General features: G+C 45.9%; 2 protein-coding genes across 2 annotated transcripts; one reads left to right on the top strand and one right to left on the bottom strand.

Moving 5' to 3' along the window:
- Positions 1–4,076: 4,076 nt before the first annotated feature.
- Positions 4,077–17,538, bottom strand: LOC111143956 (helicase ARIP4-like). Its single transcript, XM_022497993.1, has 5 exons — positions 17,510–17,538; positions 10,489–10,688; positions 9,324–9,413; positions 6,718–6,810; positions 4,077–5,264 (listed from the first exon to the last, which is right to left on the bottom strand). Exons 1-5 carry the CDS (start codon positions 17,536–17,538, stop codon positions 4,270–4,272), a joined length of 1,407 nt encoding a protein of 468 aa, XP_022353701.1. The 3' UTR covers positions 4,077–4,269.
- On the top strand, positions 17,537–19,849 carry LOC111143955 (IQ domain-containing protein F6-like). Its single transcript, XM_022497992.1, has 3 exons — positions 17,537–17,552; positions 19,229–19,269; positions 19,481–19,849. The coding sequence occupies exons 1-3, from the start codon at positions 17,537–17,539 to the stop codon at positions 19,847–19,849; spliced, it is 426 nt and encodes a 141-aa protein (XP_022353700.1).
- The last annotated feature ends 295 nt before the right edge of the window (positions 19,850–20,144 follow it).

Raw genomic sequence — 20,144 nt, 5'->3', positions numbered from 1 at the left:
CCTGGGTCAGGTCACAGTATGAGGTCCCCTCTTCTGAATATCATCCCAGTAGTGGTAACAGAGTACCCAAATCTCCTCCAGCCCTCTGCACTAGACTCTGCAGCCTACCTGGCTACCTCTTCCCAATGCAATAGATGACTATATCCAACCAACCTGTGAGAGGAAAGGGGCAGACTCAGGTCCCTGAAAAATGAAGAAGTTGGACACGGCCTGCTTGGGAAGTTCATCGTTAAGACTTGGGTATTCATAAAAGGCCTAGGGCCAAGCTAGTGGCACAGAAGAGACATGAAGGGGTCACATCGGAACACACAGGGCAGAAGAGTCAATAGAAGGGGACAGAGTCTGCAGGTGACTGACAGCACAGCATTCTCAGGCCTCGAGGTGCAGATTTCCTGGGTAGAAGTCAGAGGAGGGCCAGAAAGTCTGCTGGGGGGGTCCATTGAGGGGAAGAGCTCTTCTTTCAGAGGCGGCTTACTGTGGGGAAAATGACTTAGCTGGGTACACAGGCCATGGCTCAGAAGGGAGACCAGTTTTCTGAGGAATCACAGGAAACTGGGAAGTGGGAGGAAGGGGGTCATGGCCAGGAACACTAGGAATAAGGAATGTAAACCTCCCCCCCCGCCCCCGCCAGACATTCCCCATGGGATGAGGACTCAGTTCCAAAGCAATGCCAGGATTGAACCCACTGAGACAGAGGGCCTTGCTCTGCTGACAGCTTTGGGAGTGACAGTCTCACCCAGACTGCTAAAGTATGGTTGAGTGTTTCAACCTATCAGCAAAACTTTACCCCAGCAATTTGCTTCACACACTGGAGACGGGAATTTCATATTTAGTTGTGAATCACAAGTATACAGAGAGATACCACACACTAATTCCTAGGGAAGAAAGTTCCAAGGACCAGAAAAAGATGCTCAAGAAGCACAACCTGAAGGGGGTGAGGACTTGGTAGATATCTAATGATCTGATCCAACATGGTTCACTTACTTTCTTACTGAAATGGCTACTTTGTCTCTGGCTCAATTTTTACCCACAACAATATTAAGAAAAGGAAACTGAGTATCATTACAAATGGTAATCCTGAATCATTATGCAGTACTATATTCCCTAGCATGAGAATTTAGGCTAAACCAGATGGATGGGGCTTGAGAGCCCCTTGAAAACATCCTATGGAAGACAATGGTGAGGGAAAATGCTGAGGGGCCTAATCTACTACCGACCCCTCCTCTTACCCCTCCCCCCCACATCACCACCCTTCCCTCACTCAGGCCTGGATGGTAGGTGGAAGCCACCATCAAGTGTTTCTGCTCAAAGAGGCTGTAAAACATGGTTCTTAGGCTCTGAGACATTTCCTGCTTCCCTCACACACGTATTTAGTGTGCATGCACACTTGCCTACCATCATACATAGAGAGATAGCAGAAAAGTAGAAGTGTTTTTCAGATTAAAAAACAAAAACCTAAAGGATGAAACTGGTAGCATTTCAATTTCCCATGATCCCACCCCATACCCCCTATACAATATAAGCTGCACATATTAAAGAAAGCCTTCTCTAGCCAGCTCAGCCTCCCAAAACTATTGCCTCTTCTGACCTGAAGCAAGACCCAACCCCTGGAATCAGTGAGTAGAGAACACGTATATACTGCCTCTCAGAATACCCATTCACTTCCTGGTACTTTCAAAGGCCCATCCTTCCAATAATTGGTTTCAATCCCTTGCTGACAGTTTCCAGATTCTCAGCGCCTACTGCTAGGACTTCTTAGAGGTGAACACAGACATACTCCTCCATCCCTACCACACACACACACACACACACACACACACACACAGTCTCTGGGATCCTAGTATACCAGGGCCTTAGAAGCTATCATTTGTAGCCCAGGTTGTGAGTGTGCTCTGCAAATCAGAGATCCAGGCTAGCTCACTCCTACTGCACCAGTCTCAAACCTGAGAGCCCACTCCAACTGAGTCCCTTCAGCATCCATTCTTGGGATGCATCGGGAAGAAAAAGCACTGGTTGGAACTGCTATTTTAAAATTATTAAAATAATTTGCATAGCTAAATTGTAGATCTAAGGCTTCTATGAGTAGGAGAGTTAAGTGTCTGATAGGGTACCTATGAAAAAAAAGAGTGAAAGCTCCCTAAGTTCCACTTTTGGTGCAACCAGACAGCACACAAACGCGCACGCGTGCGCGCGCGCGCGCACACACACACACACACACACACACACACACACACGCATGCATGCATGCAGCCCCATCAGCTATCTCTTTGTCTCTTCTCTGGGGACAATACCCCAGAATGTGCTAAAGCCCTCCAACAATGGAAACAGGCTGGTCAGAAGGGTAGCAGAAGCAGCTACTATGAGGGGTGACCTGGCTAAGTTGCCTCCGAGGTTGGTAAGAGGCAGGTGCAGCAGCTGCTCAGTGAGGAAGGACCCATGACTAGGTGGCAAAACTCTAAAGCCAGACAGGTTTGTTCATCATAAAAAACTGCCTAGCAAAGTCTTGGTGACAGGAGGGAAAAAAGAGTCAATAGGAAGACAGCCAGTGTTTATGCTTAAAGACTAGATGCCCCCTCCCCTGCCACTGGCAACAAGAAAGAGGAGACCCAGAATGACTGATGTATTTTTTCAGACAAAAGCCAGACTTAAGGCTCCTACAGAGGAAGGGCTGCCCCGTGTTCCATCAAAGAGGACAGAGATAACAGACACCCATCCCATAATGATCATCTGATAGGCTGGGGAGGCCAAAATATTTCCCAGTAAGAAATCAATAGTCTATTCTTCCAACCGAGCAGTCACCTACGTATGCACAGCTTCACTATTCAGTACAGAGGGCCTGCCTCTAAGGTCATCCCAGGAGGACACAGCTCCAAATCTGGGGTCACTGACTTCCCAGTAGCAAACTCCATGATCCCAAGTTTCAATCTCTGTGGAATGAGTCTCACCCCCACTAACTATCCAGTCGCAAGATTCTCTGATCTTCCTGAGAGGCCGTTTCCCAAAAACATAGTCATTTAGTATAAACTTTGGTCAAGCCTAACTCTCTTTCCTTGGTCAATTCACCATCTACCTGGGATTTATTTACCCCTATGGGGTCTGGGGATCTTAACATTGCCCTTCCTAGCTCCTACTGTCCCCATATCCACCCCCCCCCAAAAAAAAGACACATGGAAAGTCCAAATAATAAATAATTGCCCATAAAAAATAAATTAACATGGAGCTTTCTAGCAGGGAAGCAAAGGAAAGGCAAGGCCACAAGGACAGGCAGGTGGGGGCTCAGTTCCATCCTTGTGAAGGTCTATTCTCGTCACACTCCATGACTTCTTGCTCACACACCGCATATGCCCGTCCCAGCCTCTGCACACAAATCTCACACCCTGTGAAGGGAGATCTGCTCAGAGACAACCACTGGGGAAAGACACAGAGATTGGTAATGCCCATTTTCTCTCCTAATTTCCCCCAAATTCCAAAATAGATGTGGCTATAAAGACCAGGGACTTGGATTAGCTGGGCCTTCTCCTCACCCAACTAGAAGGAAACTTGAGCGTTCCATGGCTCTTCTCCTGGGCTCAACACGATGTTCATACTAATAGTTGCCATGAACCACCACACACCAATTTCCATTTTAAAAATGATAAATTCATTTTTTAGTTCCCCCCTTCGTCTCTCCCACCCTCCCCTCCCACCGCCACCCCTGCTCTGTTACATACACATATAGACATAAACACATACACACATACGCACACAAACATACATACCTGGTTTGCTTCTTTCCTGTCCCTAAAAGGACTCCATTTCACATGAAATCTCAATCTGCTCTCCCTGCCCACCCTCCTTCACTTATCCTTCTTCCCTCCCCTCCCCTCTCTAGGCCAAGCTAAGTCACCCAGTAAGGCAGCTCTCTTGGGAGAGAATGTTCCCAAAGACAAAAATGGGATGTGAGCTTCTACACTCAGATGGCAGGCAAGCAAGCAAGCACACAGCATAAGCAAGGCAGGCAGGAAGAGAGGCAGGCTGCCCTGCCCCTCCATTCCTGTTTTGGGTCCCTGATTTCCCGCTATTGCTGCTCTGTTGGCTTTTTTTTTTTTTTTTTCCTCCTCTTATGTTAAATAGCAACAGAGCCCTGCCATTGTGGTCAACCACCTTTCTTTGTCCTCTTCCTTTTCCCTCCTGCCAAGTGCCCTATTCTCAGAAAGCCCAGATTGCTGCCTTTCAGCTTGGTGGGCAACCTGCCGGGGACCCCAAGTGAGGTGGAGAGGGGCTCCCCAGCTATTTCCCAGTGACCTCTATCACATCATCGTCCTTATCCTCATCGTCATTGGAGCTGAACCCCACCTCAGCAACCTCGTGAGAGTCAAATGGAGGCACCTGGGACCGGAGGAGGCCGCCAGCTGGGTAGCCTGCATGTGGGGACATGTAGCCTGGGTAGACAGACATGCCCCGTGAAAGGTTGCTGGGTAAGACAGGGGAAGGAAAAGGCGCGAACATCCTCGGCTCGGACAGGAGCGGCTGTGAGAATGGGAGTGAGTAGCTGGGTAGTATCCCTGGAACAGAGGGGTTGAGCATGAAGGTGGGGTTGCTGGCAGTGACTGAGGTAGCCGTGGAAGAGGAACTGACAGGGCCTGCTGGCACCAGAGGGTCAGTAGTCACTGGAAACACCAGGCGGGCATCTGCCAGCAAGTTGGACAGCTGGTAGTAGGAGGGGGTACTGCCCATAAACAAGGAGTTCTCCCCAGCCTGGGAGGTGAAGGGAGCGGTGAGGTTATGATTTAAGGAGACGGGTGGCATGGCAAACCCGCCAGAAACTGGATACCCGTGTTCATACGGCTGCACGGGGGCTGGCAGGTGGCCCTTCCTGGACCGCCGGCGGGCTGACTCCTGGGCAGCAGGTGGTGTGGCCAACTTCCGCTTATGGCCCCGTAAGTCCAACACCGGGTTCCTGTCACCACAGGGCTGGCCGGTCACTAAGAGGGAACTATTGAGGCAATGACCCCCATGTCGAGGCTCAGTCCCGAGAGCTGTCCCAGGAACAGCACTGCTGTCCACAAGTTGGGCCGGGGGGCCAGGCAGGGCAGCACTGGAGCTTGGGGAGCTCTGCTGGGATTCCCTGGCGGCAGCCACATCTGCATACTGCTGGAGCTCACTGATGATCTCCGGGCTGTCTGGAGAGACGGGCCTGGCCAGCCCCTCAGGGTCGGGGGCTTTGGGTGATGAGGCACTGTGTCTGCCATTGCTTGTGGACTCGAGAGAAGGCCCCTGGGAACCTGGGGAATAAAACGTAGGTAACTGAGAACCAGAATGGCCAGGGAGATAAGGAGGGTATAGGAAAAATTCCATAAAAAAAAACAAAATCAAAATAAATAAAAAATCTTGTCCTGTGATCCCCCAAATTCAAAGAATCTGATGTCCAAACAACATCCTCCAGTCAACTTTTCTCAGTCACAAAGAAAGAAATCCTTTGATCTAGGAAATAATATGTGTAACTCTGCACCCCAGTTCCCCAATCTGTGAAACTCAACCAAGGTGAATCCTAGGAGATAATATCAAATGCTAATAGGTCATTCTTATAACGAGCTGGACTCCTTCTGAGAAGGGACAGAGACAACCAGTGACCAGGATGGGAGACAAAAGGAAAATTAAGTTTAAACAGCAGTCCACCCTAGTTTAAAAACAAAACCAAATCCACAGCCCTGGAAGACGACTGGGACAAGCTGGGATATGGCCTGGATACTAGGTAGTATTTTTAGTGTGATAATGGTGTAAACGTTTGTTTTAGTGTGATAATGGTATTTTGGCTAGGAGGAGAATGTCCTTAACTCTTAGGAGATGTGTGCTGAAGTACTTAAAGGTAAAATGACATGACATCTTCAACTTCCAAATAGTTCCAGTAAGAGGAAGGGAGAGACAGAAGAAAGTTTATGAGAACAATGATAGTCATTGGATCTAGATGTGGGGTACATAGGTGCTGTTCTTTCAACTTGTCTGTAGGTGTGGAAATTGCTGTAATAAAAGTTGGAAACAAGAACAGTGTAGTGCTCATATGACAGGAGGATAGACGAGAGCCACTCCTGTAGAAGGGAACCTGGTTGGACCTCCTAACGTTGTTAATGTGCCACACACACACTCTTTGACCTGCTCCCTCTCTCTTAAGTAAATAAATAAATCTTTTTTAAAAAAAGAATGGAAAAAACTTATGTACATATATTTAACACAGAGACTCAGACACACACAGTTGTGCACACACATTCCTGTATGTGTGTGATGTATCTCTGAAAAAAGCAAATGACAGCAGCACTGCCAGAAAGGAGCACTAGATGACTGGGGGTTTTGGAGGCAGGGAGAGAACATGCCTTTCACTTTACCCCTCTTATGCCTTTTGAATTGTGAACCATGTACACATTATTCAAAAACTAAGTAATTACAGGGGCACATGGGTGGCTCAGTGGGTTAAAGCCTCTGCCTTCAGCTCTGGTCATGGTCCCAGGGTCCTGGGATCGAGCCCCACAGCGGGCTCTCTGCTCATCGGGGAGCCTGCTTCCCCCTCTCTCTCTGCCTGACTCTCTGCCTACTTGTGATCTCTGTCTGTCAAATAAATAAATAAAATCTTAAAAAAAATAAAAATAATTACAAACAAAAATAAAGTAATTACAAACCAAACCAAACCAAACCAAACAAAAAAGTGCCGTGCAGGCCAACAGAAAGAAGCCACCACTGTACCTGAGGCAGCCATCCGACCATCTTCCGGGACCTTCGGTTTGCCCGTTGCCCGGACAGCAAAGATCCGCCCGTCACTGGTACGGATGTACGTCCCTAGAAGAAATAGGAGGAAGCCTGCTAGAAGCCAACATGCAATCAACCAACTCTGGGAAAGTCCAGAGCTAGGCACCATGGGCTGGGAAACTGCTATAAAATTAGGTCTCACACCCTCCCTCAAGAACCCTGAAATGACAAGTGGAGTGGCTGAGCTGTGGACCCAATATTATTCATTCATTCCACAAACAAGGCACAACTACCATGTATGAGGCATTGTCCTAGATGCTGAAGAACACAAGACAGAAAAGGGCCCTGTCTCATGGAGCTCAGCCTCTGGAGGAAACAGAAAGAAAATGATGCCAGAAAATACTAGGAAAGGTTAATGAAATGGAGGAAATAAAGGGGTAGCTAGCACAGACAGTAGTTGGCTGCCTTGGTTTTGGGCGAAGTACTCTCTTGATCTGAGGGGTCCTCCTCTTGATCTGAGGGGAAAGAGCCTCACTGCCTCAATACCCTCTTCTCTCCTGGTAGGAATAACTCAAGAAAAGCCTTCTATTCCCACAGGACACTAACCTACCTTCTCCATCTTTTGATCAATCTCCTGGAAGGTCAGGGCTGCCTCCAGGTCAGAAGTCAACAAACATTTTCTTTAAGGGCCAGTTAGTAAATATTTTTGCCTTATAGGCCAAAGTGTTACAACTACTCAACTCTGTTACTATAATGAAAATGGGGTGGGGTGGGGCAGCTGGGCTCCAAAGATCTTTATTTATGGACATTGAAATGTTAATTTCATATAATTTTCAGGTTCTACAAAATATTATTATTATTATATTTACAAAAATATTATTTTATTATTATTTTAATTTATAATTATTATAAATAATAAATTATAATATAATTATTTTAATTTTAATTTAACCAATTAAAAATGTATAACCCATGCTTAGCTCACCGGTAGAGAAACAGGAAGCAGGCAGGATTTGGCCCATGGGCCATAGTTTACTGACCCATGCTCTAGGATAGGAAGAGCCTAGTAAGGGGGCTGGGTATAATCTTCTCTGTGTGTCATAGCTTCATGGCATCTTCTCCCTGAGCCTGAAGGTACCTTTGACCCAAAAGAGGCTAGGGCGAAAGCTCCTTGCTAAACAAAGAACCTCAGGGAGCCTCATACAGTAAAGGATGATATGAATGATAGGCTCAGATTACATCCTGACAATTACAGATGACAATTACATCTGGACCAGATGGTCCAAAATTCTCATTCCAGCAATCTCATCTCCCTCTGTAAGGAGGCCAGAGGCAGCAGGCTTTTAAAATTACTACACTCAAGGGCCACTTGGTTGGTACAGTTGGTTAAGCATCCAACTCTCTGTTTTGGCTCAGGTCGTGATCTCAGGGTCGTGGGATTGCGCCCTGCACTGGGCTCCACAGTCAGCAGGCAGTCTGCTTAGGACTCTCCCCATATCCCTCTGCTCCTCCCCTACCCCTCTCTAAAATAAATAAATAAATAAATCTTAAACTATCACACTCAAAATATGTCTTCTAACACACATGTACTAATTCATCTTCCCAATGTACTTCCTAGTTGGAAATCTCCACCCCACTCTGAGCAAGTGGGTAAGATGACACACTAACACACACATTAGTTTATAATCCATTCCACAGCTCCCTCCCTCCACTTCTGGTCTCCCTGTGTGTAGTTCAAGTGCTAGAAATTAAGCTTTTGATGGTCAAAGTAATCTATCTTGAATAAACAAACTGCACCTGTACGACACAGCTACTAGCTGAACAACTAGATAAGGAACCAGGCTGTCCCCATCCATGAAGTTCCCCTTTTAGAAATGCCAGAATAATCCAGAAAACTGAACCTCGAGTGACCCTGCTTTTCCTTTCCCATGCCCTAATTCCCACTCTTATGTTTTAAATTCACCAATAAAGAGTAAACCCACATACCTCTAACCACCCCAACTCCTGGACTCTAACATAGACCCAGGTCTTCTCTCCCACAATCTCTCTTTACCCATGACCTCACTGTGTGGCCCTGGGGTGCTGTGTACCCTCTAGGATCTGTGATGAGTAATATTAACCCTGTTTTTTCAAAGTTCACTGATGGCTGCTGTTGGGGTAACATCTTGCAATCATAGTAAGAACCACAAGTGCCAGTCCAGCCATGACACTGGCTCTGGCAAATGTCTGTGGGGGCTTGCCACAATTGCTAGGTGAGTGGTGAGGGACTTCTAGCTGATAGCATCACTGTCAACAGGCTGAGACTGACATAAAACATAGCATCTATCCAAACCAACCTCAAGATTCTCCATAAAAACAATGGTAAAATATGGGAACATAGGGACCCCAACTCTCTCCTTTTAAGTCACTGACAAATCTCTTTTGGGCCCGCCCCGACTCTGCTAAGCACCCAGAAATGTCTTTTTCTCATGCTTCTCCCACATGTGACACTTTTATAGGATAACTCCTATCCTTCCTCTAGCTCAAGCCATATGTTTATCTTCTGCTTCCCAGCCCCACACTGAACCAAAGGTAGAGGATGGGCATCTTGGTCAGGCTCTCACCTTTTGTCCCACGGATGATATGGATGCTCTCACCAGCATTAATTCTTGCCTGTACATCTGTGGAACTGTTGAGTCCAGGAATAACAATATCTAGTGAAGACAAAGACCTCAGATTTAGATTACCTGACTGAGAGGGAAAGAAGATGCAAAGTCCACATCCACCCCTGTTCCTCAGTGGCTTCCCTAAAGCCTCTCAGGGGAGCGGAGGTCTGAACCAAGGAGGACGAGGCAAGCAAGGCCTCCTCTCACAGTTGTATGGCAAAGAATACTAGGAAAACAAGAAACTCTTTAGAAATCCAATTATCTTTCTGATCAATTTCCTCTGATTTAATTAAAAACTCACAGAGTTTTAGTGTGGAGAAAGTTCTAGTTCACATGGTTATTTCTACATTTGCTTATTTTCCTCCTCCCTAAGCTATCTGCATCCATTTGCTACACATCACTTTAGGCTCCCAAAGTAGCCTCATCCTCTTCGTTGCTGGCATTGCTTCACACCTAACTAAAGAGTAAAAAGTATGTTTAAGAATCAGCAGAGAAGTAGTCTCTCAAGAGGCTCTCTTTTTGCTTTTGCCCATTTCACAATGATTTTACAATGGACACACATTATTTTCATACTCAAAAAACAAGATATTTTTATTAAAATTAATGTACCATGGATATTTCTAAATAATACGATGAAACAGCTCCACAAAATGCTTTCCTTCCCAATTACCCTGAATCACAGAACCAATCGCAGAGACAGACAGGCTGCCAGCCTCCTACCACAGGCCCACCATACTCAACCCCTATCAAACTCACAAACAAGGGAGCAAGTGACATTCAGGTCTCCTAGTTAAGTAGGGAGGTTAACTGTCATCCTTTATACACAGATGACCCTATAGTCAGGCAGGACTCAACACATGCACACCTCTCTCAGACCAACCCTATGTCCCAGTGACAGTTCCACAATCTCTGCCATGCTCAGAGTCTATCCCACACATCACATTTAAGAAAACCCAGTACTGTGTTATAATTCTTAAGATATTCCATTAGAATGCAAATTCCTATCTTCTCTGTTTTTACCCACAGTGCTAATGTAGTAAGGCCTAGAATACAAAAGGTGTTTAATAAACACTTCCTGAAAGAAAAAAGTAAAGGGACAGACAGCCCTGGAAGAGAACCCAACCTGTTGTGGTGACCACCTTCTGCACAAGGACCCCCGCACGCTGAAGGTAGTTGATTGGGAAGTTCATAGCTGGATTTGTGCTGGAGGCAGAGCTTACACTGCCTCCCAGTGGGACATGCCGGGGCATCATGGGGATGGGGGTGGACTGCACAGGGCGAACACTGGCCACAGGCTTCTCATCACTCTTCAGTGTTGGCTGCCTGTGAAAGAAGAACACACACACCTAAGAGAATTTGGCAGAATGGCCCTTACTTACCTTTCTGCAAAGGCTGCAGAGCTTCTCCAGATACCCCCATTCTGTAGCCTCACTCGCTACTGAGAAGGATCAAAGAATCTGCAGAGTATGGCCAATTCAAAAGGAGACTAGGGGCAGAACCAAGACCAAATGGCAGCAAGGGATAAAGCCTCTCAGAATCTAACAAGAAAAAGATGTTGGTGGAATAATACCTTTTTAGAGATGTGAGGTGACATTTGCTCCTTTAGAATTTAGACTGTTTATATACATTAGGAATTAGTCCTTGGAGGGAAGTTAGGAAGAGGTAAAGATGCAATAAGGGAGGAAAAGTTCTTCAAAGCACAGTGTATGCCAAGTTAAGACAAATGGATGGAATTTTCCCACTTTCCCAAGGGAAAGGGCCACGTGATGCCACACATTCAGGTGATCTTGAGGGAGCATCTGCCCAATTTCAACCATCTTTACTCTCTGGAACCTCAAGTTTCAATAAGTAATGCAGACAGTTCTCTCTCTCTCCTTTCACTGGGCTCCTCCTGGGGCCTGTGTCCAAAGTGCCCCTCTAAGTCATGACTACCACAAAAGCAGTGGCCACCAAAAAGCTGTTCACAGACCCAGGCATCTGAATGGTACACGGCTATGGTCAGCCTGAGCACTGGCTGTGCATGTCTTATGCCGGCATGCCAAAATGCTACCCCATGGTCAGTGACGCACCCCTCACTCTCCACCTTCTTTTCAACTGGAAGTTGGTACCTTCAGAAAGCTACTCCTGATTTAAGATTTTTGAAATTAAGACCCTTTATACAAGCTTTCTGAAGTTTTGTGCCTTTGGTCTTTAGTTTTGGGGGAGAACCTCCTTGAACTGGTATATTCTTCCTTATCTAACTCAAGAATGTTGCTCTGAAGTTGCTACAGGCACCTCTGGGCAGCCCTCTGGCCCCCTGTCTGAAATCCCACATTCCCAGACAGGCCACACAGCACAGCAAGTTTACCACATCTGGGTCCCATTTCCTCAATGTGCCCAGGGTGGCTTTGCAGGAGCTAGGGGCTCTGGTCAGAGGTCAGTGGGACTCTTTCCAGGATCCAAAGTCAAATCAGGGTAAAAGTCAGGATAACAGGAACCTAGCCCAAGCCCCCTACTCTGGAGGAGCTGAAGCAAGGAAAATTGGGAAGGAAACCCTCCTCACATACACTCAGACAGGATGAGGAATCAGCAGGATCATAGTATGGCTCATCAAGCGCTGTGAGAGGCTAGTGCCTCCCACAGGGCCAGAGGGGGGCCAGGAAAGGAGCTGACATAGCCTCAAGAGACCAGCCCATTTGTCACATCTTCCCGCAATGTGGCTTTTCTTCCACTGGGTTCATGCTTCGTCCATTCCTATTGTTACATGGGAAAGGCCAGAAAAGAGAATAAAAGGGGTGGAGGACAAGAAAGGAGAACATTCCCAGGCAACAGTATCCTAGAAAATGACACAGAAATAAAGTCGGAAGGTTTTCAAAGAGAGTAACGTTTTCTTGAGAGCACCTTGTACATAAAAAGCAGCAAATTTACTCATCAAATATTAGAGTCTTCCATAAAATTTACATAGTTTCAGTTCCTTTAGAATCTCATTTGTCAAGTTTTTTTTTAACATGGAATCTTCATGAGAAAAAAAGTTTTAGGGCACCTAGGTGGCTCAGTCTGTTGAGTGTCTGCCTTTGGCTCAGGTCATGATCCTAGGGTCCTGGGATCGAGCCCCACCATCGGGCTCCCTGCTTAGCCAGGAGCCTGATTCTTCCTCTCTCTCTGCCCCTCGCCCCCATTCAAGTTCTTAACATACTCTGCTCACTCTCTAATAAATAAATAATCTTCTGAGCAGAGAGCCCGATGCGGGGCTCGATCCCAGGACCCTGAGATCATGACCTGAGCCGAAGGCAGAGGCTTAACCCACTGAGCCACCCAGGTGCCCCAATAAAATCTTTTTTTAAAAAAACCACTCTTTGTGATGCCTGGGTGGCTCAGTGGGTTAAAGCCTCTGCCTTCAGCTCAGGTCATGATACCAGGGTCCTGGGATAGAGCCCCGCATCGGGCTCTCTGCTCAGCGGGGAGCCTGCTTCCCTTCCTGAGATGAACAAAATAAAAAATAGAAAAACAACAGGGGTGCCAGGATGGTCAACCTGTTAAGCATCTGACTCTTGCTTTTGGCTTGAGTTGTAATCTCAGGGACGTGAGATCAAGTCCAGAGTTGGGCTCCATGTTCAGCATGGAGTCTGCTTGGGATTCTCTCTTCCTCTTCAAGAGCCTCTGCCCCTCCTGCTCATGCTCTCTCTCTTTCTCTCAAATAAGTAAATAAATCTTAAAAAAAAAAAGAAAAGAAAAACAACAAATCAATAAAAACAAAAGTTGATTCTCTAAAAAGACCAACAGAATTGAAAAACTCTTTGTTAGACTGAACAAGTGAGAAGAGAAAAGACTCAGTTTACTAAGATCAGGAATGAAAGTAGGGACCTTATAAAATAAAAAAGATCACAAGAGAATCTTATAAACAACTGTATGCCGGCAAATTAGATAGCCATGGTGAAATAGGCAAATTCCTAGACACACACAAAGAACCAAAACTGACGGAAGAAGAAACAGAAAATCTGAAAAGGCCTACCACAAGGAAAGAGATTAAAGCAGTAATTTAAATATTTCCAATAAAGAGAAGTCCAGGACTAGTCAACTTCATGGGTGAATTTTATCAAACATTAAAGAACTGATACCATTCATTCTAACATGTTTCCCAAAAAGTGAAGAGAAGAGAATGCTTCCTAACTCATTCTCTGAGGCCGGTATTGCCATAACACCAATGCCAGACAAAGAAACCATAAGACCATACAAAAAAAAAAAACAGAAACAAAAAAACTAAAGGCCAATAATAATCACAAGTGCAATGCAAAAAGTTTAGCAAAATACTGGGAATCAAATCCAAGAGCATATTTAAAGGATTATATGCTGCGACCTTAGGGGATTTATCCCAGGAATGCAAGCAAGGTAGACGCAACATGTGAAAATCTATGTAAATAGAATAAAGGGGGAAAATCACATGATCATCTCAATTGATACAGAAAAAGAATTTGACAAAATCTAATAGCCTTTCATGGTAAAAAAAAAAAGGGGGGGGGAAGAAAGAAAATTCAATAAGCTAGGAGTAGAAGGAAGTTTCTCAACCTGATAAAGGGCAACTATGAAAAACCCACAAGTGACATCATACTTAATGGTGAAAGACAACATTTTTTTTCTAAGATGAGGAAGGGACAAAGATATCTGCTTTCATCACTGCTATTCAACACTGTATCAGAAGTTTTAGCCAAGGCAATTGAGAACTAAAATGCATCCCAACTGGAAAAGTAGAAGTAAAATTATCCGTACTTGCAGTTCACATGATCTTACATGTAGAAAATGCGAAAGAATCCACCAAAAAATTATTACAGTTAATAAACTAATTCAGCAAAGTTGTGACATACAAAATAAACACACAAATCATTTGTATTTCTATGCACCAGCAATGGAAAATTCAGAAGTGAAACTGAGGAAACAATTGTATTTATAGTAACATCAAAAAGAATAAAAATCCTTAGAAATAAACTTAACCAAGCAGATGCAAGACTTGTATACTTAAAACCATAAAATACTGTTTAAAGAAATTAAAGGGGACCTAAATACATGGCAAAATATTCTGTGTTCGTGGGTCAGAAGACTTAATATTCCCTAAATTGATTTATGGAGTCAACACGATCCCTTTCATTCCCACTGCCTTTTTTTTTTTAACGGAAGTAGAAAGCTAATCTTCAAGTTCATATGGAATTGCAAAGGTCTCGGAATAACCAAAACAACCTTGAAAAAGATAAAGTTGGAAGACACAAACTTCTTAATTTGAAAACTTATTGCTAAGCCACAGTAATCAACAAGGTGTGGTACTGGTACAAAGACAGACCTGTAGATCAATGGATTAGAATTGAAAGACCAGAAATAAACCAACAGCTCTATGTTCAACTGATTTTCAACAAGGCTACCAAGAGTCAGGGGAAATAATAATCTTTTCAAAGAATGGTCCTTGGACAACAGGATAACCCCCGCAAAGGCATGGCGTTGGATTCTTATCTCACAGCATATAGACATATTAACTCACAACCGAAGTCCTAAAGGTGAGAAATAAAACTATAAAACTCTTAGAAGAAAACATGGAAGTAATCCTCATGACCTTTGGATTTGGCAGTGGATTCTTAGCTGTGACACCAAAGCACAAACAACAGAAGAAAAATAGATAAATTGGACATCATCAAAATTAGGAACTGTCGTGCATCAAAAGATATTAATGAGGGAAGTGAAAAGACAACCTGCAAAATGGGTGAAAATATTTTCAAATCATATATCTGATAAGGTCCCAGTGTCCAGAATATATAAAGAACTCTTACAACTCAACAATGACAAGACAAAGAAGCCAATTAAATAAGTGGTCAACGGATTTGAATAGACATTTCTCCAAAAATATACAAATGCCCCCAAAAGCCCATGAAAAGGTGTTCAACTTGGGCCACCTGGGTGGCTCAGTGGGTTGGGGCCTCTGCCTTCAGCTCAGGTCGTGATCTCAGGGTCCTGGGATTGAGCCCCACGTCAGGCTCTCTGCTCAGCAGGAAGTCTGTTTCCCTTCCTCTCTCTGCCTGCCTCTCTGCTTACTTGTGATCTCTGTCTGTCAAATAAATAAATAAAATCTTTAAAAAAAAAGAAAAGAAAAGGTGTTTAATGTCATTTATCGTGGGGAAATGCAAACCATAACCCCGAATGAGATGCTATAATTTTTCTTAAAATGGGCAGTAACGAGTCTCCACATGTTGGCAAGCATGTGGAGACTGGTGGGAACGCAAAATGGCCCGGCTGCTGTGGAAAACAGTCTGGTGGTTCCTCAAAGGGTTAAACACAGAATTCCCACATGGCCCCACAATTCCGCTCTTGGGAGTATAACTAAAAGCACTGAAAACAGGTGTTCAAACTCATACTCATACACAAGTGCTCACAGCAATGGTATTCACAATCACCAAAGAGGGAAAACCACTCAGTTACCTGCCAGTTGATGAATGGACACACAATGCGTGGTCTATCCATGCAGTGGAATAGTATTCAGCCGTAAAGGAATGAAGGCCTGACACATGCCATGTATACCACAATGAACCTGGAACACACGCGAAGTGAAAGAAGCCAGGCATGTGGCCTTGGATTCCATTTATATGCAACATCTGAAATAGAGTCTAAAAGCAGATTCGCAGTCACCAGGGCCTGGGGTGGGGTAACAGAAGGGTAATGGCTACATGGTTTCTGTCAGGGGGGACGAAATTAGAATTAAAACATATGGAAGACAGAAACTGGAAGTAGATAGTGGTGACATTCATTGTACAGCACCGGGTGGGTACTAAAAGCCACTCGATTATACACTTTAAAATGGGTAAAATGGTCAATGTTATGTTCTATGACTTTTGTTATCTCACCAACTTAAAAAGATACATAAAAACACCCAAAATAGTCTTAGATTTCTTTTAGGTGCATGGATGTAATGCGTCTATAAAGGCGTAACTCATCATTCAGGATGTCCTCCAAGCGGGGAGTGGTAATAATGAAAAAAGGATTGCTGAGAGAAATTTCAGCTTCAAATGTATGAGTTAAAATTAAATTATTTTGGGGGTGCCTGGGTGGCTCAGTGGGTTAAGCCTCTGCCTTTGGCTCAGATCATGATCCCAGGGTCCTGGGATCGAGCCCCGCATCAGGCTCCCTGCTCATCGGGGAGCCTGCTCCTGCTTCTCCCTCTCCCTCTGCCTCTCCGCCTCACATGTGCTTTCTCTCTCATGCTCTCTCAAATAAATAAGTAAAATCTTAATAATAAATAAATAAATAATTTTTAATAGAAAATTTCAGCTAATCTGTGCATGGTATAAATTCTGGAGGACGAGCTTTGGGGACAGATTTCATGGAACATTCGCTTTCCACCTTATATGTTTCTGCATTATTTGAAATTCAAGCAACAGGTAAACCATATTTATAATCAGAGCAAGAATTCAAGCAGAAGAGAGCCAGCAGCTGGGGAGGAGAGAACTGATGAAACAGAGGCCAAGTCTCGTGCTCTGTGATCTGACCCCTCGGCCCCACCGGCTGCCACTTTGTGAGTATCTGCAGAAGCGTGAACATAAAAGGGATGAGCAGGTTCTTCCAGGGACTTCTAAGCAGTAGACAAAGCCAGAATATTCTGGCAACAACCTAACCAGGCCAGAGCTGGAGTAAGGGAGAGATCCACAAAGAACAGTGGGATCTGGCAACCTAGACCAGATGCACGGAGCCTCCGAACACCGGCTTCAGCCCCAGCCTGTGGATCCCTTCTGCACAGTCTGGTGGACTGGGCTGAGTGAATGGATGTCTGATGCCATCAGTGCAGCGATGGGGGCCTTTGAGAGACTGATAACAGCGCTCTGCTCACCCAGACTGACAGTCGTTAAAGGAAGCAATAGGGTCTTCTGCCTATTGGACTTTTTTTTTTTAAGATTTTTATTTATTTATTCGACAGACAGAGATCACAAGTAGGCAGGCAGGCAGAGAGGGAAGGGGAAGCAGGCTCCCCGCTGAGCAGAGAGCCGGATTTGGGGCTCGATCCCAGTACCTTGGGATCATGACATGAGCTGAAGGCAGAGGCTTTAACCCACTGAGACACCCAGGCGCCCCCTGCCTATTGGACTTTTAACATGAGGCAAAAGTGGTTGTGTGGTTGACAATAGGGTCAGAACCTGTGAGACACCCCAATAGCCAGTGCCATGGCCATGCAGACAAGTGAGCAGGCGAGGCTTCAAATACACAAAAAACAGGAGCCGCAGACAGTGCACAGGCCAACAGGCCGTGGGCCCCCAGCAAACCCGCATGCAGAAAAATGAATGCTGGGACACATGCTGAAGCCAGAGCCAGAATGGCCTTCCAAACCCCGAAGGACTCCCAGCATCTCTGCATCACCTGCGTCTGCGCTTCCGGTCCTAACTCTGAATCCTAGAAACACAGCTTTCCCTGAGCTCTCAGGAGACCGGGTTGCACAAGGCAGGGCAGAGCCAGGTTTTGTGGGACCTGAAGCTTATATAATTTGGAAGGCCTACTTTAAGAAAAAGAATGCAAAATTACAGGCTTAAAATTAGGCAAGTGAATATGTAGAACAAATAAAGAAATTGCAACCAATCGTAAATTTTCAAAAGTCGGCAAATACGAAAGCATTACACAGCGTTTATATCAAACCACGGTTGCACATCTATCATGGTTTTCCAACATTTTTTTGCAGCATAACCCATGAGTACTTCTTCATATGACGATTTTGCAATGTCATTTTTTATAAAAGCGTGTTTATTTTGGATGGACCGGATGCATAAAATGTGATTTCTCATGCTGCCTTCCACACTGTTCATAACAACTCCCCTAGCTGATGCCCTGAAATCACAGGAATTCTGATCAATTCTCTTTCACCGAATTCACACCAAAATAAGAAGGAAGTATGGTATGCTTTATAATTGTCTCACTGTGTTATCAAGTATATTCCCAACAAGACAGAACTTCAGTTTTAATCAGGAGTCAGTGAGAATAGAATCTTCCATTTATGGTTTTACATATCTGATAACAAGAACTTTCTACAGACCGGCTCTTGTCTCCACACTTTTCAAACCTCCCTTTTCCTCCCCCGCCCAGCTACTTCTGGTGCCAAGCACTGGGGGACACGTTCATATCTGTCCTATCACTGTAGCACCCTGTGTCCCCCCAAATTCATTCCATGGCACGGTAACAGGTAGGAAATCTCTAGGAAGCCATCTCTAATGGAATGGCTAGCAAGGACTTGTCTATTCCCAGGGGTGACTGTGAACCCCATAAATCCGCCTCATTTAACCCAAAGTAAGCAGGCACATCCTTAGTCATGTCCCAAAAGAGGCTGCAGCCCATTCCCCACCATCCAATAGAAGGGTGACAGGGGGCACCAGAGAGGGGGAGACAGAGGCTCTCTCCAGTTGCAGCTAAGGGACCTTGCTTCCCCAAATTTTACATGAAATCATACTTGCCCGCGAACACAGTGCTTGGAGGCCCTCCCACGGGCTCTGCCACTTGAGCTTCTGGAAATCCAAACCGGCTATGGATTAGAATTGTGTGCCTCTCGCTTTGCTCCCACCAGCAGGAGCAGAAAGACGTGACCAGAAGGCATAGAAAGATCAGGACTCAGGATGCCACTGGGGTCTGAGAAATATACCACAAGCAAGAGATAAGGGCAGGCCCCCCCAAATGACAGGAACCAACAAATGAGGGGATTGGCCAATCCGTGAGGAGACACGAGCAAGAGGTGAGAGGAGAGAGATGTGGCAAAAATGTGTAGGGACAGGACCTGATGAGGGGGAGCCTTGTGTGTAGGTGGGCGGGGTCTCATGAGGGGCGTGACTAACAGTTGAGGGCGGGGCTAAAGACTCAGGTGTCCTAACTGACAGATGAGTGGACTCTGAAGACCAGGGCCATGGACACACAAAATGTGAGTAAGGCCCACCTGGCAGGGGTCTGCCCCGCGGATGATGAGCCGTGACTTCCAATGAGTGGGAGACTGGAAATCAGACGAATGGGCCTGGAAATGAAGGGGCAGGGCCACTTAGGCCGGGCCTCCTTTCTTCCCAGCCCCACAGACGGGGACAGCAAGGGGAGGGCGCCCCACTGAGCATCTCCGTGTTCTTCCCTCCCTCGATCAGTCGGAGAAGGCAGCCATAAAGATTCAGGCATGGTGGCGTGGCAACATGGTGCGCCGGTCACTACTGCACGCAGCTCTCAGGGCCTGGGTCATCCAGTGCTGGTGGAGGTCGGTGCAGGCCAAGATGCTGGAGCAGAGACGGCGCCTGGCACTAAGACTCTACACCTGCCAGGAGTGGGCAGTGGTGAAGGTGCAGGCGCAGGTCCGAATGTGGCAGGCCCGCAGACGGTTTCTCCAGGCGCGCCAGGCGGCCTGCGTCATCCAGTCTCACTGGCGTTGGCACACCAGCCAAACCCGGGGCCTGATCCGGGGACGCTATGAGGTCAAAGCCAGCCGGCTGGAGCTTGACATCGAAATCCTCTTGACCTAGGGAGCTAGCAGAGCCAAGGAGACTGGATCTCTCTTCCAATAAAGACACTTATTGACTGCAGTCATGCCCTTTGGAAATCAGACCCATAAAAGAGGGATCCACTCCAAAGTCATGGTCTAGAGCCCGTCTCAGGGCACGCCACCCTAGACCCTGGCACCTACTGCAAACCTGAGTCATCTTGCACCCCAAAGAGACCCCCACGGCTCAGGATGGGCTCTGACACCTCAGTCAGCCTGGCTCAGCCAGGCTCTGAGCTGGGCCTAATTTTTTGGCAGCCCCTCCCCTGGCTTCTCCA

This window comes from Enhydra lutris, unplaced genomic scaffold (assembly GCF_002288905.1).
Source record: "Enhydra lutris kenyoni isolate GAN:26980312 unplaced genomic scaffold, ASM228890v2 scaffoldscaffold10, whole genome shotgun sequence".
NCBI lineage: Eukaryota > Metazoa > Chordata > Mammalia > Carnivora > Mustelidae > Enhydra > Enhydra lutris.
Note: the sequence above shows the minus strand (reverse complement) of the source record. Positions and strands in the feature narration are given on the sequence as shown.